General features: G+C 42.6%; 1 protein-coding gene across 2 annotated transcripts in view; it reads left to right on the top strand.

Annotated features, from left to right (window-relative positions):
* The window catches only part of LOC126469543 (uncharacterized), a 92,079-nt gene that overhangs the window by 17,383 nt on the left and 47,999 nt on the right, over positions 1–26,697 (top strand). The window contains exons 2-14 of one of the 2 annotated variants that reach the window (XM_050096661.1): positions 9,350–9,403; positions 9,574–9,612; positions 9,782–9,832; positions 10,531–10,581; positions 17,802–17,852; positions 18,002–18,052; positions 18,178–18,228; positions 18,355–18,387; positions 18,513–18,566; positions 18,692–18,745; positions 18,909–18,959; positions 19,095–19,148; positions 19,288–19,323. In XM_050096661.1, coding sequence (XP_049952618.1) covers positions 9,379–9,403; positions 9,574–9,612; positions 9,782–9,832; positions 10,531–10,581; positions 17,802–17,852; positions 18,002–18,052; positions 18,178–18,228; positions 18,355–18,387; positions 18,513–18,566; positions 18,692–18,745; positions 18,909–18,959; positions 19,095–19,148; positions 19,288–19,323 — 601 coding nt within the window. In that variant the 5' untranslated portion in view covers positions 9,350–9,378. The remainder of the gene's footprint in view (positions 1–9,349; positions 9,404–9,573; positions 9,613–9,781; positions 9,833–10,530; positions 10,582–17,801; positions 17,853–18,001; positions 18,053–18,177; positions 18,229–18,354; positions 18,388–18,512; positions 18,567–18,691; positions 18,746–18,908; positions 18,960–19,094; positions 19,149–19,287; positions 19,324–26,697) is intronic. The other variant, XM_050096662.1, reaches the window with a different exon arrangement.

Consider the following 26,697-nt stretch of genomic DNA (forward strand, 5'->3'; position numbering starts at 1 on the left):
TCAAACTGGTGGAACTAATGTGCATTTCGTGCAACTGTTTCAGCATCATGATTGGCCTCACCTTAATGCGGCTGTTAGGCGCGTTAATGTGGGGATGAGGAGGGCACTGATGGTGGAGGGCATGGATCACATCTCAGTGGTGCCAGTTGGGTCTGTTGGTAGATGTGGTTTCACTAGGCATGGCCTGCACCTCAATAGGTATGAGAAGGGGAGGCTGGCTAAGCTTACAGGTGGCAGTGTAGTGGGTGGTGGTGGTAGTGGTGTCACTCATGGAAAAATTCCTGTAGTGGTTGGTGTTAGAGCTGCACCTTTTTTTAGATTGAAGTCAGCTGATAGTTATACCTGCTTAAAGGAAGTCCCTCTAACTAAGGGCTAACCTTCAGAGGATGTGATGTTTCCAAGTAGAGAAGGAATTAGTATATTTCATCAAAATACACTCCTGGAAATGGAAAAAAGAACACATTGACACCGGTGTGTCAGACCCACCATACTTGCTCCGGACACTGCGAGAGGGCTGTACAAGCAATGATCACACGCACGGCACAGCGGACACACCAGGAACCGCGGTGTTGGCCGTCGAATGGCGCTAGCTGCGCAGCATTTGTGCACCGCCGCCGTCAGTGTCAGCCAGTTTGCCATGGCATACGGAGCTCCATCGCAGTCTTTAACACTGGTAGCATGCCGCGACAGCATGGACGTGAACCGTATGTGCAGTTGACGGACTTTGAGCGAGGGCGTATATTGGGCATGCGGGAGGCCTGGTGGACGTACCGCCGAATTGCTCAACACGTGGGGCGTGAGGTCTCCACAGTACATCGATGTTGTAGCCAGTGGTCGGCGGAAGGTGCACGTGCCCGTCGACCTGGGACCGGACCGCAGCGATGCACGGATGCACGCCAGGACCGTAGGATCCTACGCAGTGCCGTAGGGGACCGCACCGCCACTTCCCAGCAAATTAGGGACACTGTTGCTCCTGGGGTATCGGTGAGGACCATTTGCAACCGTCTCCATGAAGCTGGGCTACGGTCCCGCACACCGTTAGGCCGTCTTCCGCTCACGCCCCAACATCGTGCAGCCCGCCTCCAGTGGTGTCGCGACAGGCGTGAATGGAGGGACGAATGGAGACGTGTCGTCTTCAGCGATGAGAGTCGCTTCTGCCTTGGTGCCAATGATGGTCGTATGTATGTTTGGCGCCGTGCAGGTGAGCGCCACAATCAGGACTGCATACGACTGAGGCACACAGGGCCAACACCCGGCATCATGGTGTGGGGAGCGATCTCCTACACTGGCCGTACACCACTGGTGATCGTCGAGGGGACACTGAATAGTGCACGGTACATCCAAACCGTCATCGAACCCATCGTTCTACCATTCCTCGACCGGCAAGGGAACTTGCTGTTCCAACAGGACAATGCACGTCCGCATGTATCCCGTGCCACCCAACGTGCTCTAGAAGGTGTAAGTCAACTACCCTGGCCAGCAAGATCTCCGGATCTGTCCCCCATTGAGCATGTTTGGGACTGGATGAAGCGTCGTCTCACGCAGTCTGCACGTCCAGCACGAACGCTGGTCCAACTGAGGCGCCAGGTGGAAATGGCATGGCAAGCCGTTCCACAGGACTACATCCAGCATCTCTACGATCGTCTCCATGGGAGAATAGCAGCCTGCATTGCTGCGAAAGGTGGATATACACTGTACTAGTGCCGACATTGTGCATGCTCTGTTGCCTGTGTCTATGTGCCTGTGGTTCTGTCAGTGTGATAATGTGATGTATCTGACCCCAGGAATGTGTCAATAAAGTTTCCCCTTCCTGGGACAATGAATTCACGGTGTTCTTATTTCAATTTCCAGGAGTGTATAAGAGGTATTAGAGATAAAGTTAGTGAACTGCTAATAGATGTTAACTCTGAAATTATTGGTATATCAGAGCAACACTTAAATGATTTGATAATTCAGAGGCTTCCTTTATCAGGCTACAGATTAGCTGGCTGTTTCTCAAGGAGTTCCATGCGGGGTGGGGGAGTGGCTCTGTACGTAAAAAACAGTATTTCATTTGATTCCATAGACGTATCACGACACTGCACTGAGCAGATATTTGAAAGTTGTGCAGCATTAGTTGAATTTAGTGAAACTAAACTTCTAATTGTTGTTGTTTATAGGCCCCCTAACTCCAACTTCAGAGCATTTTTGCTTAAGCTAGAGAGGGTTCTTGATTCACTTTGTAGGAAGTACCAGAAAGATGTTATATGTGGTGACTTCAATATTAATTTTGTATGTGATTGTGCAAGAAAAAGGATGTTGGTAGATCTCCTAAATTCATATGATCTGATGCAAACTGTGTTTTTTCCAACTAGGGTGCAGGGCAACAGTAGAACAGTCATAGACAATATTTTTATTCATTCTTCATTACTAGATGGGCATTATGTTAGTAAAAGGGTGAATGGTCTTTCAGACCATGATGCACAAATTTTAACACTAAAAGGCTTTTGTACTCAAACCAATGTCATATTTAATTACAAACTATGTAGGAAAGTTAATCCAACAGCAATAGAGAGTTTTTTAAAACTTGTCAAGGAACAAGAGTGGCAAGATGTTTATAGTGCCAATAATATAGATGATAAATACAATGCATTACGTAACACATTTCTCATGCTCTTTGAGAGTTGCTTTCCATTAGGACATTCTAAACGGGGTACTAACAGTAATGGACAGCCCGGTGGGCTGACTAGTGGGATAAGGATATCATGTAGAACAAAGCGGGAACTATATCAAAATGTTAGAAGTAGTCACAATCAAGTTACAGTAGCCCATTACAAACAGTATTGTAAGGTGCTTAAAAATGTTATTAGCAAGGCAAAGAGTATGTGGTATGCAAATAGAATAGCTAATTCACAGGATAAAATTAAAGCCATATGGTCAGTTGTGAAGGAAGTGTCTGATCAGCAGCATAAGGTCGATGATATAAAATCAGCTCGCAGTAATAATATTTATGTTACTGATAAATGAGATATATGTACAGTATTTAACAATCATTTTCTGAGCATTGCTGGTGAATTAAATAAAAATTTAGTTTCTACAGGAAATCATATAAATTTCTTAGCAACTGTCTTTCCGAGATTGATGTCTGAAATACTCCTCTGTGATACAGACAAGAGGGAGATTGAGTCAATAATTAAATCACTGGAGACTAAAGACTCTCATGGTTATGATGGAGTGTCTAGCAGAATATTAAAGTACTGTGCTGCACATGTTAGCCCTGTATTTAGCCATATTTGTAATTTTTCCTTTAGGAATGGTCAGTAGTAAAGCCACTTTATAAAAAGGGAGAAAGGGATAATGTAGATAATTTTAGACCTATTTCTATGCCATCAGTGTTTGCAAAAGTTATCGAAAAGGCTGTGTGTGTAAGGTTAATTGATCATTTTATATCGCACAATTTGCTATCAAATGTACAGTTCGGCTTTAGAAGTCGTTTAACAACTGAAAATGCTATATTCTCTTTTCTCTGTGAGGTACTGGATGGGCTAAACAAAAAGTTTCGAATGCTTGGTGTATTTTTTTGATTTAACTAGGGCATTTTATTGTGTTGATCTCACAATATTGCTCCAGAAGTTGGACCATTACGGAATAAGGGGAGTAGCTCACAATTGGTTTACCTCTTACTTTAGCAACAGACAGCAAAAGGTCATTATTCACAATGTTGATAATGGTTGTGATGTGGGATCTGAGTGGGGTACTGTCAAGTGGAGGGTGCCCCAGGGATCAGTATTGGGGCCGCTCCTGTTCCTTATTTATATAAATGATATGCCCTCTAGTATTATGGGTAACTCTAAAATATTTCTGTTTGCTGATGACACTAGCTTGGTAGTAAAGGACGTTGTGTGAAACATCGACTTGGTTTCAAATAGTGCAGTACATGACTTCAGTTCATGGCTTGTAGAAAATAAACTAACGTTAAATCACAGTAAGACTCAGTTTTTACAGTTTCTAACACACAATTCAACAAAACCTGACATTTTAATCTCACAGAATGGGCATATGATTAGTGAAACTGAACAGGTCAAATTTCTAGGTGTTTAGATAGCTGGTAAGCTGTCGTGGAAAACCCACGTTCAGGATCTTGTTCAAAGACTTAATCCTGCCATTTTTACTATTCGAATGGTATCAAAAGTGAGTGATACTTTGACAAGTAAATTAGTCTACTTTGCTTATTTTCATTCACTTATGTCATATGGTATTATGTTTTGGGGTAACTCTTCCCATTTTAGGAGGATATTTTTGGCTCAGAAACGGGCGGTTCGGGCAATAAGTGGTGTCAGTTCACGAACCTCTTTGTCGACCTCTGTTCACGAGTCTGGGTATTTTGACATTGGCCTCTCAATATGTATATTCCTTATTGTTGTTTCTTGTTACCAATATTAGTTTATTCCCAAGAATAAGCAGCTTTCACTCGGTTAATACTCGGCAGAAATCAAACCTCCATTTGGATTGGACTTCCTTAACTCTTGTGCAAAACGTTGTGCTGTATACTGCTGCATCCATTTTCAATAAGCTGTCACCCGAATTAAAAAATCTTAGCAGTAATCCACGCGCTTTCAAATCGAAACTGAAGAGTTTCCTCATGGGTCACTCCTCCTATTCTGTCGAGGAGTTCCTTGAAAAATTAAGCTGATTCTTATTGTATTGCTGATAGTGTTTACTTAAACTCATGGACAGACTTTTTTTCAGGTTCATGAACATTTATTTTTATGTGTTATTACTTTTATGTTGTAAGTTCATGTACTGACACATTCCATGGCCTTGGAGATTTGCTCCTCAATTTGGTCCTACAGAACTTGACGAGTAAATAAAAAATAAAAACATAATGCAACCTTGTAAAATGCCAATTGTGATTGCAATTTCTCTCTGAGTGATACAATGATCATTTTGAATCAGTCTGTCAACATTTCGCCTGTGGAACTCTGTGATTGCTGTCACAGGACATCCAACTCTTTGTCTGTCACACAGGTCGGATGTTCCTGCCTCACCATCTTTAAATTTACTCCCCCATTGACACACAGTACTCACATCAACACAATCACCATAAACTGCTTTCATTCCCTGATGAATCTCCTTTGTGGTGACACCTTCTGCTGTCAAGAATTCATTGAGTGAACGATGCTTAACTAGCATTGACCGACCATCTGCCCAGGGTTCCCTACTTTACACTGTAACAACACAACTGTTCAATGCTAAGGCTTCCCACGTACTGGAGCTGTAGTGAAGAGGCTATGGAACAGGCCAGTATGTGCTGCATACCAATGCTGCCAACTGTTGAAGAGTTACGAAGGTGGAGGCATTACTTTTCAGTCAACCCTCGTAACTGGCTATGTTGCGAACTGAAACAGAAGCCTCTCTTTTGGCATGACTGAAACAGATTGTCAAATCTTTCATATTGCATAATATATTCTCTGGTATATTGCTCTCCCAGAAATAGTGGGTTTGGGGTTATGGGCACCATTAATCCAAAGATGGGTGTCTCAGGTTGCCTGTGTATAGGCTGTGTATTATTGGCTCCCCAGTAGTTTTGGAATTGGAATTGCTTAGTTGGCAACAACATTTTTTATTCAGTAAGATGCTTATAGAGGGTCGATGGTGACTGATTGGTGCACAAAGGCCCAGGCAGCAGCTGTTACCTTAGCATAGCATTTAGTGGTATGCTTGGCCATGGCTGGATGAGGATCTATCATCTCTTACTGCATCTATCTGCTTCTGTAAGTCCATGTTAACTGCTTACATTTGTGCCATCTACTCCAACAAACCCAGAACTGCCTTTGTAGTCATTACCCATATTGTCCTGGTTTGCTCACTGTAAAGTATATGTATACACAGTAAGAGAAAAGTAGGAAAAGTGCCACAGGAAAGGTCTTAATACTAATACCGCCATCACACACTACTAAAACTACTCCTAGTTCTTATGCCAGAGTGCTAACCATGCATGTTCCTTACATTCTTTTGCATAATTCCCTGACCTACTACAAGTGAAATAGGTTAACGTTTGAGACTGAGCACCTGGAGCACTAGACCCCAACAAATTACACTGACCATACCTAACTGGGTGCAAACCACTAGCAGTTTCTCTAGTGTTCCCCCTAAAGTCACTCAGATTGCAGACTGAATCTATTTTCACTAGCTGCACTTCAGCCAACCCTCCAATCCAGAGGGTTAATCATTGTTAAGACAATAGCATGAAAAAAAAATTACATTCCTACTCACAATGTTAAGATGAAGACTCTGAATGCTGTCCCACATCATTGCTCATTGTCATTGGCTTTCTCTTGACACCGAGTGTAATGAGTGTGTGGGTTGCAGACACCATTAATACCAAAATGGTCATTTCAGGATGGTGCATGCAGGTAATGGTTTGGAATTATCAGCTCCCCAGTGGCTGTGGAATCAGAAAAGCTCAATTATTAATAACATTCTTTATTCAGCAAGACATTTGTACAGAGGGTGATGGTGATGATTTGGTGGCCTCTAGGCAGCAGCTGCTACCTTAGCGCAGTGTACAGTGGAATACATGACTGCGGTAGCCTAAGGACTCTGGCCAGGAGAGCTACCTCAATGAAGTGACCTTGCAGATGGGTTTGCAGTGTGCAGGTGTGCTAGCCAGCTGGTTGCTTTGATGGTTGGGCAGGTGTTTGGCTTGCTGGCACTTGGGCATCAAACCATGACCTGTTGGAGATGCCCAGTGACTAGACAAAGAAGATGGTCCCCTCCTGGTCGCACTGGCTTGAGCCCCAGAATCATTATGTCTAACAGTGGCCCATAGACCAGCAGGCAGCAGGTAATGCAGTGAGGCATAGATTAAGCCAATTGGCCCACATGGGAGTGACAGCTGGTGTGGAGTATATCAAAGACAAGATACTGTTAGGGTCTGTACTTCTGTTAATCGTATTGGCTCGTGATATGAATAAATTTGCAACTTGAATTGATCTTTGCCATTAGTGTGAGCACAATATTGAATGTGATGTGGTCTTGGCCAGTGTGTGCAGTAATATATTTTAAAGTTAAATTTATGATTTTTTTTAAATCATAAACTCTTCAGTTTCCTCTAAAAAAGATATGTCCCTCAATAAATGTAAATTAACAAACATTTCTCTGCATTTATTTTCACTATGCAATATTTCATCGGCACCATTTGTATGTATCTTGATGTAATTGTCTATATTTTTACTGCCATAAGATTACGTGAATGCAACAGTGTGTTGAAAATGAATCTGTTGCTCAGTAGCAAAGTGTGAGTTACTTGCTTTTGATAGGGTTGATCTGGGACTGCATATGTAACCCTCATTTTATGGCCAACAAACTTTCATTGAACACAAAATTACCATTATGTTACAAGAGATTACATTACTCATTAGTCCACAAAACCAGACAATAATAGTTCGTGATTGAAATGAATATAAGTCTAAGGATGATTGCTTCATTGTGCATGTGTATTGTAATTATAATATTGACCCCATTTCCAAGTAAATCCTGTGCTAGTGGGAACCACATACTCACAAAATAAGAACTCTCTACAGAAATGTTACACCTGCTCATGGAGTGCATATAATAGACACATCACTCTAACCACTCAGTAATCAGAAAGCACAGCAATTACTATCCAAACGCAAGTCCAGTTCAGTCCTTTGGTGATGGTCATAGTTTACTTTATAGAGGTAGAGTTGGAGTTGGATAGTAGAAGTTAGTGAAGGAAAAACAGAGTAAACTATCTACTGGGTGGCCTTATGTTGGTCCCCTATAGATTTTCACGTGACTGGCCTGTGATATTAGTGCCATCTCTGCCGGTGGCAACATAATCGAACATGGTCAGTGTTTCTCATATCGGCACGTCTTTATGTTCCTTCTGCATGTCTTGCATGACATTTCCTTTTATTGGCAAGCAAACTACAGTAATGACTCTTCTTTTGAAAATGATAAGCTTATAGTGGTGTAGGGCTTGTAACAAGCCACCCCCCTCATCCCCTATTTTTATTTTGAAAGTGTAGTTGACAGTCTTGCAGTGACACCTTATATGTAACTATAGATGTTCATACTGCAGTTCATTTATATCAATACTTTTTGTATTTGTAAATTGTAAATTTACAATAATGACAACACAAAACGTACTTATGTAGCTGGAATAGATTTAATATCAGAGATTAGTGTCATGACAACACACTAATTACCCTTGTCATGAATGCTGTAACATTGGCTGAACATTTTCCTGCCAAATTATTTAATGTAAAATTACCGAAGAACAAACTGTAGCATCTTCTGCTCTAAAACTTCTCTGATGTTGTGATTACAATTAAAAGTTCCCTTAACTTCTAAAAGTTCAGACTGTGTATCGTATCCAGCGGTGCGCATCATCATTTCACTTAGCATTTGCTCTCTGCTGATATCACTGATGGAATTACTGAAATAATACTTTTATGAACACAAATTTTGCCACACTTAATGACAGTAAATAGAAATCTCATGGCCACTGTAGACTGAGGTGTTGTGGTTTCTGGACATTGTAAAGCTAAATAATAGTACGAATTAAAAGCAGAAATGCTATGCAGATCAAACCATTCACACAGAAAGGGCTTCACCTGTTGCATTTCTCCAGCATCAAATCAAAAATGCCGTAGGAGCTTTATGTTCAGCTGCAGCCGTGCTATCTAGATGAGCCGTATCACAACAGGGTAATATTGTATGGCATGGCATGGCATTAATTTTATAGCTTCATAAGACACTCTCATCCTCTGGTTTCACACCACTATTGTAGCTGCATGAGCTGTGCGATAAGATATACCCCTGTATTAAAAGAAATCAATTATCCAGAAATTTTTCATTGTACCCTATTTGAACTTTCTCACATGCTGATATTATTCCTCTCAGTGGCGAGAGTCATATTGTATGTTAGTTTCAAATAACCATATTATTTGTCAAAACAATAAATATTGATCTTGGTGGAACAGTGATCAACGTAGAGTGGTGCTGGGATGTTGTGTGCAACACCTGCATTCAATCTTAATTTTTTGGCACTCCAGTTTACACTTCCAACTTGTTGTAATAATCAGTCATCATTATTTTCTGATTTTTACAAAATGCTTACATTTATACATTAAAAGTTTAAAGATTTTACTGTAATTCAAAATGTGACAATTACTAGCGCCACTGACCTTTCAAGAGTGTTCATTGTACTATTGTAAACACAAGTTAGTATTTTCTTGAATATAATGAAATTAAGACTACAATATTTTTACACATTGAAGATGTTATTTCTCACATTGTGTTGCTCACATCTAACTAATGCAAGATCTTATCTTTCATGCAGATCAAACAGGTGAACCAGCAGAGGGTAGTATGGATACCGCAACAGGACAAGGAGGTGAGGACTGAATAGATTTGTTACCCTAGCAATTTATAAACTTGTATTTAATGAAAAATAATAAATTTAAAACTGCACTATTTTTATATATTGATAGTGTTATTTATCACACTGCGTTGCTCACATTCAACTAATGAAAGCTCATATCTTTCTTGCTGAACATATTGAAGAATCTGCAGTGGCTGGTGTGGATGCAATAGCAGTACAACGTGAGGGCTGGATAGTTTTTTGTTACTTCACTATATTAGTGCTTTAGAAACTTGTAGTTTGTGAAAAATAATTAATTTAAAACTACAGTATTTTTATACATTGATAGATGTTATTTCTCACAATGTGTTGCTTACATACAGTTAATGGATGCTGTTATCTTTCTTGTAGAACATCGTCAAGAAACAGCAGTGGCCAGTGCGGATGCACCAACATTACAAGGTGAGAGATAGATAGATTTGTGTCACTTAACTAGCTTAGGAAGCTAGAAATTTGTATTTTGTAGAGTATAATGAATTTAAGACTGCAGTATTTTTACATAGTGATAGATATTATTTCGTACGCTCTACAGGACACATGAAACTAATGGAAGCCCATATCTCTCTTATAAAACAGAGTAAAAACCTCCAAAGGCTTTCTTCAAGATGTTGTAATGATCATGCATTACTATTGTTTGATACTCTGCAAACTGCCTATATTTACACATTATAGGTTTAAAGATTTCACTGTAAATCAAAATGTGACAATTACTAGTCCTACTGACCTTTCAAGTTTGTTCAGTCTGCTATTGTAAACAAAAGTTAGTATTTTTTCGAATATAATGAATTTAAGACTGCAGTATTTTTATGCATTGATAGATGTCATTTCTCACAATGTGTAACTCACATTCAACTAATGGATGCTCTAATCTTTCTTGTTGAACAACATCATAAAACAGCAGTGTCTATTATGAGTGCACCCACAGTACTAGGGGAGGGCTTGATAGATTTTGTTACTTAACTATATTAGCAATTTTAGAAACCTGTATTTTGTGAAAGGCAATGAATTAAAAAGTGCAACTTTTTTACTCATTGATAGATGTTATTTCTCACACAGATTTGCTCACATTCAACTAATGGAAGCTGTGATCTTTCTTGCAGAACAAAGTGAAGGACATGCAGAAGGCAGTGCGGATGCCCCAACAGGACAAGGTGAGGGCTGGGGAGATTTGTGTTTCTTAAGTGTCTTACTTATATGTAAACTTGTATTTTGTGAAAAAGAATGAATTTAAAAATACAATATTTTTAAACTTTGATAAATGTTATTTCTCACCCAGTGTTGCTCACATTTAGCTAATGGATGCTCTTGTCTTTCTTGTAGAACATCAACATAGTCATCTGTCATTTGCTTGTTTCTTTCAAATAGTCTTTGTACGTTACTGATAGTACAGTTAGCCTTCTGCCATCGAGCATTGTGTCAGCAGTGCGCAAGTAGCAGCATTACTGCATTTACTAGGCAGTCTTGTTTTTTAATAACCATTTAAATTTTGTGTCAAATTGTTTGTGCTCTCTGTAGATTAGTTCAGACGTTCTTTGCACAACGTTATTTGGCATGGATAGGGACTGCGACTGCTGTGTTTGGATGCGGGCTGAGTTCATCACTGTGGGGGTCCAGACGGGGCTTTGTTGGGGACGGCCAGCTCATCCCACACATTCCCCGATCAGACTACGGCTGTGGCTGCCCGGGCTACTGTCCACATTGAGGCTGACCCCTCACCCCTGGTAGAGGGGAGGTCGTCTCGAGGTGTGGCTGGGGGCGAAAGACATTCCGGAGGGCTGAACAGAAGGCCTCTCCAGTTTGTCTGATGAACCGGTTTCAGGCTGTGTCTCCGGCTTATACTGATCTTCGGCCGGACATGGCTGCTTGTCCTGTTCCAGAGGTTGCCCCTCAGTCTGCAAGATCCGGGAGGTCGCAGAGGGTGGGCTTACTGGTAGTTGGGAGCTCCAACGTCAGGCACGTAATGGGGCGCCTTAGGGATATGGCTGCAAGAGAGGGGAAGAAAACCAATGTGCACTCTGTGTGCATACCGGGGGGAGTCATTCCAGATGTGGAAAGGGTCTTTCCAGATGCCATGAAGGGTACAGGGCACATCCATCTGCAGGTAGTCACTCATGTTGGCACCAATGATGTGTGTCACTATGGAGCGGAAGAAATCCTCTCTGGATTCCGGCGGCTACCTGATTTGGTGAAGACTGCCAGTCTCTCTAGCGGGATGAAAGCAGAGCTCACCATCTGCAGCATCATTGACAGGACTGATTGCAGGCCTTTGGTACAGAGCGGAGTGGAGGGTCCGAATCAGAGGCTGAGACGGTTCTGCGACCATGTGGGCTGTAGATTCCTTGACTTGTACCTAAGGATGGTGGGGTTACGGGTTCCACTGGATAAGTCAGGAGTCCACTACACGCAGCAGGTGGCTCCACGGTTAGCAGGGGTCGTGTGGTGTGGACTGGGCGGTTTTTTAGGTTAGATGGCCTTGGGCAAGTACAGAAAGGGCAACAGCCTCAAAGGGTGCGGGGCAAAGTCAGGACATGCGGAGACCAAGCAGCAGTTGGTATTGTAATTGTAAACTGTCGAAGCTGCATTGGTAAAGTACCGGAACTTCAAGCACTGATAGAAAGCACCGAAGCTGAAATCATTATAGGTACGGAAGGCTGGCTGGAGCCAGAGATAAATTTTGCCGAAATTTTTACATAGGCACAGACGGTGTTTAGAAAGGATAGATTGCATGTAACCAGTGGTGGCGTGTTTGTCACTGTTAGTAGTAGTTTATCCTGTAGTGAAATAGAAGTGGATAGTTCTTGTGAATTATTATGGGTGGAGGTTATACTCAACAACTGAGCTAGGTTAATAATTGGCTCCTTTTGCCGACCTCCCGACTCAGCAGCATTAGTGGCAGAACAACTGAGAGAAAATCTGGAATACATTTCACATAAATTTCCTCAGCATGTTATAGTCTTAGGTGGAGATTTCAATTTACCAGATATAGACTGGGACACTCAGATGTTTAGGACGGGTGGTAGGGACAGAGCATCGAGTGACATTATACTGAGTGCACTATCCGAAAATTACCTCGAGCAATTAAACAGAGAACCGACTCGTGGAGATAACTTCTTGGACCTACTGATAACAAACAGACCCGAACTTTTCGACTCTTTAAGTGCAGAACAGGGAATCAGTGATCACAAGGCCGTTGCAGCATCCCTGAATATGGAAGTTAATAGGAATATAAAAAAAGGGAGGAAGGTTTATCTGTTTAGCAAAAGTAATAGGAGGCAGATTTCTGACTACCTAACAGATCAAAATGAAAATTTCTGTTCCGACACTGTCAATGTTGAGTGTGTATGGAAAAAGTTCAAGGCAATCGTAAAATGCATTTTAGACAGGTACGTGCCAAGAAAACTGTGAGGGACGGGAAAAACCCACCGTAGTTCAACAACAAAGTTAGGAAACTACTGCGAAAGCAAAGAGAACTTCACTGCAAATTTAAACACAGCCAAAACCTCTCAGAGAAACAGAAGCTAAACGATGTCAAAGTTAGCGTAAGGAGGGCTATGCGTGAAGCATTCAGTGAATTCGAAAGTAAAATTCTATGTACCGACTTGACAGAAAATCCTAGGAAGTTCTCTTCTTACGTTAAATCAGTAAGTGGCTCAAAACAGCATATCCAGACACTCCGGGATGGTGATGGCATTGAAACAGAGAATGACACGTGTAAAACTGAAATACTAAACACCTTTTTCCAAAGCTGTTTCACAGAGGAAAACCACACTGCAGTTCCTTCTCTAAATCCTCGTGCGAACGAAAAAATTGCTGACATCGAAATAAGTGTCCAAGGGATAGAAAAGCAACTGAAATCACTCAATAGAGGAAAGTCCACTGGACCTGACGGGATACCAATTCGATTCTACACAGAGTACATGAAAGAACATGCCTCCCTTCTAACAGCTGTGTACCGCAAGTCTCTAGGGGAATGGAAGGTTCCAAATGATTGGAAAGGCGCACAGGTAGTTCCAGTTTTCAAGAAGGGTCGTCGAGTAGATGCGCAAAACTATAGGCCTATATCTCTAATATTGATCTGTTGTAGAATTTTAGAACATGTTTTTTGCTCGCGTATCCTGTTATTTCTGGAAACCCAGAATCTACTCTGTGTTAATCAACATGGATTCTGGAAACAGTGATCATGTGAGACCCAACTTGCTTTTTTTGTTCATGAGACCCAGAAAATATTAATACAGGCTCCCATGTATATGCCATTTTCCTTGACTTCCGGAAGGCATTAGAGTCAGTTCTGCACTGTCACCTGATGAACAAAGTAAGAGCCTACGGAATATCAGACCAGCTGTGTGGCTGAATTGAAGAGTTTTTAGCAAACAGAACACAGCATGTTGTTCTCAATGGAGAGACATCTACAGACGTTAAAGTAACCTCTGGCATGCCACAGGGGAGTGTTAAGGGACCATTGCTTTTCACAATATACGAGGGCGGTTCAGAAAGTAACCTCCGATTGGTGACAGTGCGGGTTGTGGGGGGAGTAGCGACGCCATCTGTGCGTTCACGCACTCAACAGGTCAGTCGGCATCAAGCCGTGGTCGAGTGAACGCCGTACCTGCGCTAGTTTATTTTTTGTGGCAGTTTGAAATGTGTGCTGCAATAGAAAACCCCACCAAATGTGAAGTGTGTGCTGTCATAAGGTTTTTTACAGCCAAAGGATATTCTGCAGCAGCTATTCATCGTGAGCTTTGTGCCGTGTACAGACCAAGAGTTATGAGTGAAGGAGTTGTCCGTGAATGGGTACGTTTATTTAAAAGTGGACGAGAAAACGTTCATGATGAAGAGAGGAGTGGTAGACCATAATTGGTGACTGACGAACTCGTTCAGACAGTTGATGCAAAAGTTCGTGAAAATCGACGTTTCTCAATGTCGGAGTTGTCTACTGGTTTTCCACAGATTTCTAAGACTCTCTTGTACGAGATAGTGTTAGCAAGATTGGGTTACCGTAAGTTCTGTGCACGATGGGTGCCCAAAATTCTTACCGACCACCACAAAACTCAAAGAATGGCCTCTGCATTAGACTTTCTGTCACGTTATGAGGACGAAGGAGAACCATTGTTAAACAGAATCATGACCGGTGACGAAACCTGGATTAAGTACGTGAACCCTGAGACAAAAGAACAATCAAAGATGTGGGCACATTCAAATTCACCTACCAAACCAAGAAAAGCCTCGCAAGATTTTTCTGCCAGGAAACTGATGGCAACGGTGTTTTGGGATGCCAAAGGGGTGTTGTTGGTTGAATTCATGGAACGTGGTACGACCATTAATCAAGACGTGTACTGTGAAACAATAAAAAAGTTACGACGTGCTATACAGAACAAACGCCGTGGTATGCTGACTTCCGGTATCGTTTTTTTGCACAATAACGCCCGTCCTCACTCTGCTCGCAGAACAACGGCCCTTCTCGAGTCCTTCAAGTGGGACGTTATCAACCATCCACCTTACAGCCCAGACCTGGCACCAAGTGATTATCACCTCTTCATGCATTTGAAGAAATGGCTCGGGTCACAGCGGTTTGATGACGATGAAGAGCTCAAAGATGTGGTCACAGGCTGGCTCCAGGCACAAGCGGGTGATTTTTATGCAGAAGGAATTTCAAAGCTTGTGAAGAGATACGATAAGTGCCTCAATCGCTATGGAGACTATGTAGAAAAATAGTGCAAAGCTGTAGTTGTAAGATGTATATATTAAAATATTTTTATTTAACTTGGTGTATTTTTTTAAATCAACCGGAGGTTACTTTCTGAATGGCCCTCGTATATAAATGACCTGGTAGATAGTGTCGGAAGTTCCATGTGGCTTTTCATGGATGATGCTGTAGTATACAGAGAAGTTGCAGCTTTAGAAAATTGTAGCGAAATGCAGGAAGATCTACAGCAGATAGGCACTTGGTGCAGGGGGTGGCAACTGACCCTTAACATAGACAAATGTAATGTATTGCGAATACATAGAAAGAAGGATCCTTTATTGTATGATTATATGATAGCAGAACAACAAACACTGGTAGCAGTTACTTCTGTAAAATATCTGGTAATATATGTACAGAACGATTTCAAGTGGAATGATTATATAAAATTAATTGTTGGTAAGGCGGGTGCCAAGTTGAGATTCATTGGGAGAGTCCTTAGAAAATGTAGTCCATCAACAAAGGAGGTGGCTTACAAAACACTCGTTCGACCTATACTTGAGTATTGCTCATCAGTGTGGGATCCATACCAGGTCGGGTTGACAGAGGAGATAGAGAAGATCCAAAGAAGAGCGGCGCATTTCGTCACATGGTTATTTGGTAAGCGTGATAGCGCTACAGAGATGTTGAGCAAACTCAAGTGGCAGACTCTGCAAGAGAGGCGCTCTGTATCGCAGTGTAGCTTGCTGTCCAGGTTTCGAGAGGGTGCGTTTCTGGATGAGGTATCGAATATATTGCTTCCCCCTACTTATACCTCCCCAGGAGGTCACGAATGTAAAATTAGAGAGATTCGAGCACGCATGGAGGCTTTCCAGCAGTCGTTCTTCCCGCGAACCATGCGCGACTGGAACAGGAAAGGGAGGTAACGACAGTGGCATGTAAAGTGCCCTCTGCCACACACCGTTGGGTGGCTTACGGAGTATAAATATAGATGTAGATGTAGATGTCGATCAAGAAGCAGCAGTGGCCAGTGTGAATGCACCAACTGTACAAGGTGAGGACTGGATAGATTTGTGTTACTAAACTATATTAGCAAGTGAGAAACTTGTATTTTGCGAAATGTAATGAATTATAAATTACACTACTGGATTATTCTAAGTGATGGACCCATTTTCGTATTTTTTCAAGTACAATCCAAAATAACAAGCTTTGTACTAATGAAAAGAGGTAGTTTCAAAGTTTTTTTGTAATGTTTGATATCAATTTAATAATTTGTAATTAATTAGTTTGTAATAATTATTTAATAATTAGAAATGTGGTAAATATTATACATGTTTAATGTGGCCACCATTGGCTTCATGCCAAACATTGACGTAGTAGCCAAATTCGTCCCACACTCAGAAAGCGTATCTACTGTTACTTAGTGCATGGCTTCATAGATACGATTCTGCACATCATTCAGAGTGATTGGTAGAGGCAGAATGTAGACAGCTTCCTTCACACAACCCCATAAGAAACAGTTCCAAGGTGTGAGATCAGGAGATCTCGGTGGCCAGAAGTGCAGAGCCAGGTCCTCAAGTCCCCTGCGACCGATCTAACGCTGAGGAAGGAAGTCATTCAAAAAGCCTCATACATCATGGTGCCAATGGGATAGAGCTCCATCCTGTTGGAAAATGAAGTCCTGGGAAACTTCCATAACTTGAGGGAACAGCCATTGTTCCAACATGTCCATGTATGTGATTCCCGTTACAGTTCTTCCTGCAAAGAAAAATGGTTCATAAACCTTTGTACGGGATATGGCACAGAACACGTTGATTTTCAATGAGTCTCTTTTGTGTTGCAATGGTGAATGTAGATTTTCCAAACCCCATATGTGAACATTGTGTCTGTTGACTTTTCCACTATGTTGGAACGTTGCTTCATCTCTAAAAATTACATGCTGTAGAAATGCGTCATCCTCCATCTTTCCTAGCATATAACCACAAAATGCGAGACACTTCCCTTTGTCATTCGGGTTGAGAGCCTGCAAAAGTTGTAATAGGTATGGCTTGTACAGTAAACACCATCTCAGAGCTTTTCATACAGTTGGTTCGGGTATTCCAATTTCTTGATTGGCTCTATTGGTAGACTTATTGGGACTGCACACTAAACTTTCCTGAATCAGTTGGACATCATGCTCTGACACATGTAGTTGGTCTGTGCCTTTTCACTTGCACACAGTCCCAGTCTGTTTAAATTGCTTAAATCAAATGCTAATACTTTTGCGAGTTGGTGACTGAATACCAAATTTGGTACGAAATGCCTGCTGCACTGCAGTTTGCGACTCATTTCTTGCGAACTCATGAATGCAGAAAACCTTGTGCTCCACAGTCACCATCTCACTCACAACTGACAGTGAAACGGAATGATGGCCCAATTGCCAAGCGAACTCTATTGACCATTTCTGAAACCATCACCCCCCCTTCCCCCCCCCCCCCCCCCCCATCTGCTTCCGCCCATCAGAAACTTTGAAACTTCCTCTTTTCATTGGTATAAAGCTTGTTCATTTTGGATTTGTAATTGAATACATACAAATTTTTGAAAATGGGCCCATCATTTAGAATAACCCCGTATTTTTACTTAATGATCGATGTTATTTCTCACAATGTATTGCTCAAATCTGACTAATAGAATCTCTTATCTTTCTTGCAGAACATATTGAAGAGCCTGCTGAGGCTAGTGTGGATGCAACAACAGAACAAGGTGAGGGCAGGGTAGATTTATGTTACAAACTTGTATTTTGTGAAAAATAATGAATTTAACACTGCCGTATTTTTACACATTGACAGATATTATTTCTCACACTGTGTTACTCACATTCAGTTAATGGGTGCTCTTCATCTTTTTTGTAGAAAAACATCAAGAAACAGCAGTGCCTAGTGTGGATGCACCAACTGGACAATGTGAGGGTTGGATAGATTTGTATACTTAACAAGCTTAGGAACCTAGAAATAAGACAGTTTTCTGTTTGAAATTTTTTGCTTTCCCTTACCTGTGCCAGCACTAAAAGACAATTGCATTTTTTTAGATGCCCAGCGAGTAGAAACTTTTATTAACGAAGTGGCTGCTTTGGACCAAGGTACAGTGTCTCAATTTCATTTAAAGGAGAAAGTTTCATGTTGTAGAAATATTAAAATTTCACATTTTTTATCTTTTTGTTTGGCTTTTCTGTATTAGTTCAAAAAGATTATTTTTCTAATTCTAGCGCTTTCCGATCTTCGAGCTTCACAACAGAAAGGTATGGCATTCATTTAGGTTTGTTATATAAGAATTCCTATATTCTAGAAATATCAAAATTCCCCTTGTGCAATCTTGGTTTCAAATGTAATATGTATTAATTCCAAATGATGTTTTTTATTTTAGTTAAAAGGTTGCTAGCAATTTCACAAGCTGGCATTACTGGACTATTACTACCAGGTAAGATCCATTTGGCGTTTTGTTTTGAATATAGTTTTGAAATTCAAAAAATATCACACTTATTTATTTCAATTCTGTGTTTCACCTTACCTGTTGTTTTTCCAAAAATAATTTTCTCATTCCAGTGGCTAACCCACGAGGAGTTGTAGGACGCCACATTGCTGCACTACCACATCGAAGTAAGTTGTGGAGAGAGTTATGGTCTCCAACAAGTTGTAGATTTAGGAAATAGCAGAATAGCAAGTTGTAGAATTTGGAAATAGCAGAATTCTCTGGATGGAGTCTTGTTTTTTAATGTTATCTGCACTAATTCCAAATGATGGTTTTTCTGATTGATTGTAGGGTCGCAGCAATATCGAGTTGTAAAAGCCAAGTTCGATGCACTTAAAGAAGGTATGTACTACTCGCAGCTTTTTCCCCTCCTTGTATAACTAGTTGCGGATTCTGGAAAGAACACTTTTCTCTGTGTACAAACTTATGTTCTACCTTCAGTTTGATAATTCTTAAAGGTGATTTCTCTGTTTCCAGCATATTACCAGCTAAGAGCTGCAGAAGTCAATGGGGTTGCTCTAGCAGAAAAAGGTAGTTTCTTGAGTCATTTATTGAATAGCAAGTTTTGATTTCTACAAATAACACATCTGCTAGTGTGCTATATTATGTTTTATCTTATGCTTGCTAGTTAAAAATGATTTTCTGATTCCAATGTTAAAACAATTTGCAGTTACAGAAGATGGAAGGGCTGTCTATGGAGCATGGGGTATGTTCCACACGTAGTATTATATAAATAGTTTAGAATTTAGAAATAACTCAATATTAATGTGTGAAAAGTTGTGTATCACCATGTCTGTGCTAGTTCAAACAGAGTTTGTATTCAGTCAACTGCCAAAATGGTCTAATGCTATTTTGTTACTATTCTGGTTGTCTGCTGTTCCAGTCTTTCATATAATACCATGTTAGTTAGTTTTCCTTAAATGTCTTTTGTTGCTTTATAAAACTTAATATCTTGGCAGCATATCATTGGTATTTACTGAGAGCTGAAAAATGCCAGATGAATTTTTGGAGCAGCAAACTGCTTGAAGAAAGATTCTTCTAAATAATGGAGAAATGTGCACTTTCATTCACAGAAAGATTTTTAACCTACCTCAAATCAAATATGAATCATCAGTTCTTTTTTACATGCTATTTAACATGTGAAAAATTGAAAGAGTACAGTCCTAACAAGAATGTCTGTCATTGAATGAAAGATGTTGGTCTATTTTATGTTGTTAATGTCACAGTAGTGCTGTCATGGCTAAAAATATGTTTATATATTAATAGATTAGGGATTAATTCTGCATTATGATGAAGGAATAATACCCCCCTGCGGGTCTGGGAGTTAAAATAGGCCCGAGGTATTCCTGCCTGTCGTAAGAGGCGACTAAAAGGAGTCTGACACATTTCGGCCTTTATGTGATGGTCCCCTGTAGGGTTTGACCTCCATTTTTCAAAATTTTCCTGAAGGCCGAGCCAATTGGCGAAGGGCGCCTTAAATGATGCATAGTGTCCAACATGGGCTGAGACCTCTCGCATCCTCCATCAACGTGGAGCTGCACTTCCACTCATTCTCCAGCTGTTGTGTGAGGTCACCAACCTGGGTGCGTTTTCCTCCATCCTCTGTGCAGTATCGCTTTCTGCACTGTCGACAATAATGGACTTCTTAGCTCATTTGTGCCTGATATCCAGCTCAGTAGCCAGTCTGTTGTGGTGAGGCCGCCATGTACCCTGTTGGTTGTAGCCCCCTGACCATATAGGGGTTGCTCCGCTGGTGCCTGCACCGTTAACTCCCCACATATGCCAAGGAGTAGATGCCCATCACTCTGGGGCATCGGGACTCCCGGAAATGGCCATCCTGCCAGGTGGCCTTTGCTGCACCTGGGTAGAGCCCTTGGAGAGGGCTCCTCGTCGGAGTGGGTGACATCAGGGCAGATGACATGCCATGAAGCATACTACGTCATCTCTTGCTGGTGGTCAAACACCAGCAGTCTCTAAGCTATCAAGGTCTAACTTCAGTGCTAAGAAATATGACCCCAAATCATTCCCACCCCCCTGGCTACACCATGGGAGGAACACCAGGCTGAGGATGGCAGCAAAGCTTATTCACCTCGGTACCTTGTATGTACGAGAGTTGATGGGGAATCTTTCCTATCAATGAAACCTAACTTTTTTGTGGAGCATTTAGAGGACAAGTTTATGGAGGTGAAGGGCTTGCCCAAAATGCGGTCAGGGTCGGTCTTGATCAGAACACCATCTTTTGCCCAGTCATGGGCACTACTGCCTGTGACAAGCGGGGGGATGTTTCTGTTACCATCACACCCGATAAGAGCTTAAATATGTTCCAGGGTATCATATTTCACTGGGACTTTTTTTTACAGTCTGACGATGAGCTGCACACCAATTTAGAGCAGTGGGTTGTCCATTTCGTTCAGCACATCCACCGTGCTGGTTGCCACTGGTGCTTTCATCTTGACATTTGAGGGTGACACATTACCTGAGAAGGTCAAGGTGATGGTCTGCCACTGTGATGTAAAGCCATATATCCCTCGCCTGATGCGGTGCTTTAAGTGCTGGAAGTTCAGCCATATGTCTTCCTGCTGTACTTCCAGCATCACCTCTCAGGATTGTGGACATCCTTCACATCTCAATACTCCCTGTCCCCGTCACCCATCTGTGTCAGCTGCAGAGAGCACCATTCGCCTTGCTCGCCAGACCGCAGGATTCTCCAGAAAGAAAGAAAAATAATGGATTACAAGGCCCTGGACTGACTGACCTACACCGAGCAAAGAGAAAATATGAGAGGCCACATACCCCCCAACCATTGGGGACGTCAGTCCCCACTTCTCAGCCAGAGAAGTGTAAGTCTTCTTCAGCTCCTCTCGCCAGGAAGGGATCCCTTGGGTCACTCCCTTCCCAGGTTCCTACCAGTGGCAAAGCTAACACCTGCCAGTGGCTGAAGCAAATATAGGTAGCTGGTCATGGAGCTTCATCATCCTCCTCAGTCCCTGAGGCTGAATCAATGAAGCCCTCCCAGCCAGACAAACCTAACGAGCAGCGAGAGAAACCTAAAAAGAAAAAGACCCCAAACAAGTAAGGCACTGCGGTGATACCCACACCACCACTGCCTACAAGCTCTGTGTCATAGGATGAGGTGGAGATTCTGGTGTCCGCTGAGGACTTAGATCTCGCTGGGCCCTGAGGCACAATGGATATTGATCGCACAGGTACTCATCTGGTGGCAGCAGGTGACCCTGAGGCGTAGACTGCCTCATTGAGTGTTTCATACCTTCGCAGTCTCATGATCACGTAATCTTCTAGTGGAATTGGGTCAGTTTTCTCCGCCACCTGGCTGAGCTACGGCAACTGTAAAGCTTTACACCTACTTTCTGCATTGCCCTGCAGGAAACCTGGTTTCCGGAAATGCAGACCCCTGCCCTCCCCAGCTGTAAGCAATATTACAGGAACCGTAGCGACTGTAATAGAGTGTCAGGTAGATACTGGGTCTATGTCCTGAACTCAGTATGTAGTGAACCTGTGCCTCTTCAAACCCCTCTTGAAGCTGTGGCTGTCAAGATAAGGACGACACAGGAAATAACTGTCTGCAATGTATATCTTCCTCCAGATGGTGCAGTACCCCTGAATGTATTGGCTGCACTGAGTGGTCAACTCCCTAAACCTTTCCTACTTTTGGGTGATTTTAATGCGCGTAACCCCTTGTGGGGTGGCACTATGCTCACTGGCCAAGGTAGGGGGATCAAATATACTGTCACAACTGGACCTCTGCCTCTTAAATACAGGTGTCCCCACACATTTCAGTGTAGCATATGGCACATATTCAGCCATTGATCCCTTGGTTTGCAGTCTGGGCCTTCTCCCATCTATCCACTGGAGAGCACATGACAACCTGTGTGGTAGTGACCACTTCCCCATCTTCCTGTCACTCCCCTGGCGTCACACCCATGAGTGCTTACCCAGATGGGCTTTAAACAAGGCAGACTGGGAAGTCGTCACCTCTGCTGTCACCGCTGAATCTCCTCCACATGGTGCCATCAATATTGTCATTGAGCAGGTCACTACAATGATTGATTGTATGGTGGGAAACGCAATCCCTCGTTCTTTAGGGTGCCCCCAGCAAAAGAAAGTCCCTTGGTGGTCGTCGGAAGTCACTGAGGCAATTAAAGAGCATCAGTGAGCCCTACAGTGACATAAGCAGCAGCAGCACCCTTCCCTCCAGTACTTAATAGCCTTTAAGCAGCTCCATGCCTGCATTCACCAGCTTATAAAATGACAGAAATAGGAGTGTTGGGAGAGGTACGTGTCGACCTTTGTGTGTCATACGTCACCTTCCCAAGTCTGGACGAAGATCAGACATCATTTTGGGTATGAGACCGCAACAGGTGTCCCTAGCATTAACATAAATGGCGTGTTATCTGCTGATGTAGACGCAATTGCCGAGGACTTTCTGAGCACTATGCTCAAGCCTCTGCCTTTTGCACCCTCAAATGGTGGACTGCATGCCACAGTGAACCCTATGACACCCCATTTACGGAGTGGGATCTCCTCAGTGCCCTTGCAAATTGCCCCAATGCAGCTCCTGGGCCACATGAGATCCACAGTCAGATGACTATACAGCTCTTGTCTGACTACAAGCGACATCTCATCATCATCAATTGGATGTGATGCAATGGCGTCTTTCCATCACAGTGGCAAGAGAGCACCATCATTCAGGTACTCAAACCCAGTAAAAACCTTCCTCATGTGGATAGCTATTGGCCCACCAGCCTCACCAACATTCTTTGCAAGCTCCTGGAATGTATGATCTGTCGACAGTTGGTTGGGTCCTGGAGTCACATGGCCTACTGGCTCCATGTCAGGGTGGCTTCCACCAGGGTCGCTCTGCCACTGATATCCTTGTGTCCCTCAAGTCTGCCATCTGAACAGCCTTTTCCAGATGCCAACATCTAGTTGCCGTCTTTTTTGACTTACGTAAAGCATACAATACGACCTGGCCTCATCATATCCTTGTCATATTGGATGAGTGTGGTCTCCATGCCCTGCACCTGATATTTATCCAAAACTTCCTGTCACTCTGTACTTTCTGTGTCCAAGTCAGTGCCTCCCATAGTTTCCCCCATATTCAGGACAATGGCATTTCACAGGGCTCCATATTGAGTGTCTCTCTATTTTTAGTGGCTATTAACGGCCTAGCAGCAGCTGTAGGGCCATTGGTTCTCACCTTCTCTGTATGCAGATGACTTCTGCATTTCATACTGCTCCTCCAGTACTGGTGCTCCTGAGCGGCACCTACAGGGAACCATTCACAAGGTGCAGTCATGGGCTCTAGTCCACGGCTTCCAGTTTTTAGCCTGGAAGTCGTGTGTCATCCATTTCTTTTCTTTCGTCGCGTCATTCACCTAGAACGAGAACTTTACCTTAAAGACAATTCACTCACTGTAGTGGAGATATAGCGATTCTTAGGACCAGTTTTAGATGCCTGATTGACTTGGCTACCTCACCTTCATCAGCTTAAGTGGAAGAGCTGGTAGAACCTCAATGCCCTCCACTGCCTGAGCAACATCAACTAGCGTGCAGATCTCTGTACACTGCTGCAGCTCTACAGAACCCTTGTTCAATTTTGCCTTGACTGTGGGAGTCTGGTTTATGGTTCAGCGGTGCCCTCAGCATTGCGTTTACTCGACCCAGTTCACCATTGTGGTGTTCGCCTAGCGATGAGAGCTTTTAGAACAAGTCAGGTGACCAGTGTCCTGGTGGAGGCCAGAGTCCCTCCATTGAAGGTTAGGCATGCACAACTGCTCCCCAGTTACATTGCACACATTCATAGTTCTCTTGCTTATCTGAATTACCATCTCCTTTTCCCAATCATGGCGAATCATCTCCCGCATCGGCGGCCCAGGTCAGATCTTACAATTGTGGTTTGCATCTGGTCCTTTCTGTCTGAACTGGAGTCCTTCCAGTTAGCACCTCTCCTTGAGGTCAATTCATGTACACCTCCATGGTGTACACATAGGCTGCATATTCTTCTGGACCTTTGGCATGGCCCTAAGGACTCCGTTAACCCTGTGGCTCTCCACTGTCACTTACTCTTGCTTCTCGACATGTACTGGGGCCATGAAGTGGTTTATACTGATGGCTTGATGGCTGATGGTCACGTAGGGTTTGCGTATGTTCATCAAGGGCATATTGATCAGCACTCCTTGCCAAATGGCTGCATAGTTTTCACTGCAGAGCTGGTGGACATATCTCGTGCTCTTGAGCACATCCGCTCATACCCAGGTGAGTCAATTCTCATGTGTACTGACTCCTTGAGCAGCCTTCAAGCTATCTACCAGTGCTGCCCTTGTCATCCTTTTGTAGTGTCCATTTAGGAGTCCATCTATGCCCTGGAACGGTCCCGACATTCAGTGGTGTTTGTGTGAACCCCAGGACACATCGGAATCCCAGGCAACGAACTTGGCAACAGGGTAGTCAGACAGGCTACGTGGAAACCACTTCTGGAGATGGGCACCTCTGAAACTGACGTGCGTTCTGTCTTCGCCACAGGGTTTTTCAGCTTTGGGAGACGGAATGGCATAACAGTACATGCATCAAACTGCATGTCACAAAGGAGAGTACGAATGTGTGGAAGTCTTCCATGCGGTCCTCTTGCAGGAAATCAGTTGTCCTCTGCTGGCTCCACATTGACCACACGTGGCTAAAGCATGGTTACCTCCTCCGTTGTGAGAACCCACCTTGGTGTTGCTGAGGCTCACTGATGACGATCGTCCACCTCTTGCTGGATTGCCCACTTTTAGCCGCTCTGTGGTGGACTTCTTTTAACTTTCCCAGCACCCTACCTTTGGTGTTGGGTGACAATGTCTCAACTGCAGATTTAGTTTTATGTTTTATTCATGAGGGTGGGTTTTATCATTCGATCTAAGTTTTAGCACATGTCCTTTGTCCCTCTGCATCCTACACTCTAGTGCTTTTAGGTTGGAGGTTTTAATGTGTCGCAGAGTGGCTGGCTGCTCCCTTTTATTCTCATGGTCAACCAGCCATGGTAATCTGCTCTCTTGTTTTGATCTCTTCTACATGTTTCTTGCGTGTCTCTGTGGTTTTCTTGTCTGATTTTGTCCATTTTAGTGTTTGTTGCCCTTCTGTTAGTCTTGTGGTTTTCTCCTTTCTTCCAGCTGTGTTTTGTATGTCTCAGTTATTTTACTCCCATGCTTGTGGAATTATTTTAATCAGAATGAGGGACTGATGACCTAGCTGTTGGTGCCCCCCCCCTCTCCTCCCCTTGCCCCCCCTCTTTTTAAACCAACCAAAAAACAATAGCACAATCCGATGCAATCCTTGTGCTTGTAACTTCTAAGAAGTGTAACTCTTACATTCTACAGAAATGTACTAAGGAAGCAAGCAGTGTGAAGAAAGCCCCTAATTTAATTTTGTTATAAAAAATATAGTCTATTATCCAATTCTTGGCTCAGTAAAACTAAACAATATCTCTCTCTCTTTCTCTCTCTCTCTCTCTCTCTCTCTCTCTCTCTCTCTCTGTGTGTGTGTGTGTGTGTGTGTGTGTGTGTGTGTGTGTGTGTGTGTGTCAAATAAGGCAAGCTGAAAGTATTGAGTTTTCCTGCACTCAGAAAGATAAGAGTTAAAGGTAAATGAATTGCATACACTGTCTGTTGAAGCATACTAGGTTGCATGAGAATGTTACCACACTAAAAAGTGAATATAATGAAGTCATGGTCTTCTCTGTTTACATGCTGTGAATTCTCAAAGGAAGTTGTCGTATTATGTTTGTCTAAGTACAATAGCAGGAATGCAAATGTTAAACATAGAGGACTATAAATTAGCGGAAAATTCCTGTAGGTAAAATAATGAGAGCAGAGAAGTTGTTATGTATCACATTTAAACAAAGAAAAACCACTATTTTCTGCTGAGGTCAACTATTGAAAGCGTGTGCTTATGAATTGTTGCAGCTGGTAAACTTACTTATGATTATCACAGTACATAGAACCCCATGGGGAAATTTTCAAATATTCTAGAAGAATGGAATGTTAATTAGGTCCTCTAGCACAAAAAAGGCAAATGATAATCA

The sequence above is a fragment of the Schistocerca serialis genome, chromosome 3 (assembly GCF_023864345.2).
Source record: "Schistocerca serialis cubense isolate TAMUIC-IGC-003099 chromosome 3, iqSchSeri2.2, whole genome shotgun sequence".
NCBI lineage: Eukaryota > Metazoa > Arthropoda > Insecta > Orthoptera > Acrididae > Schistocerca > Schistocerca serialis.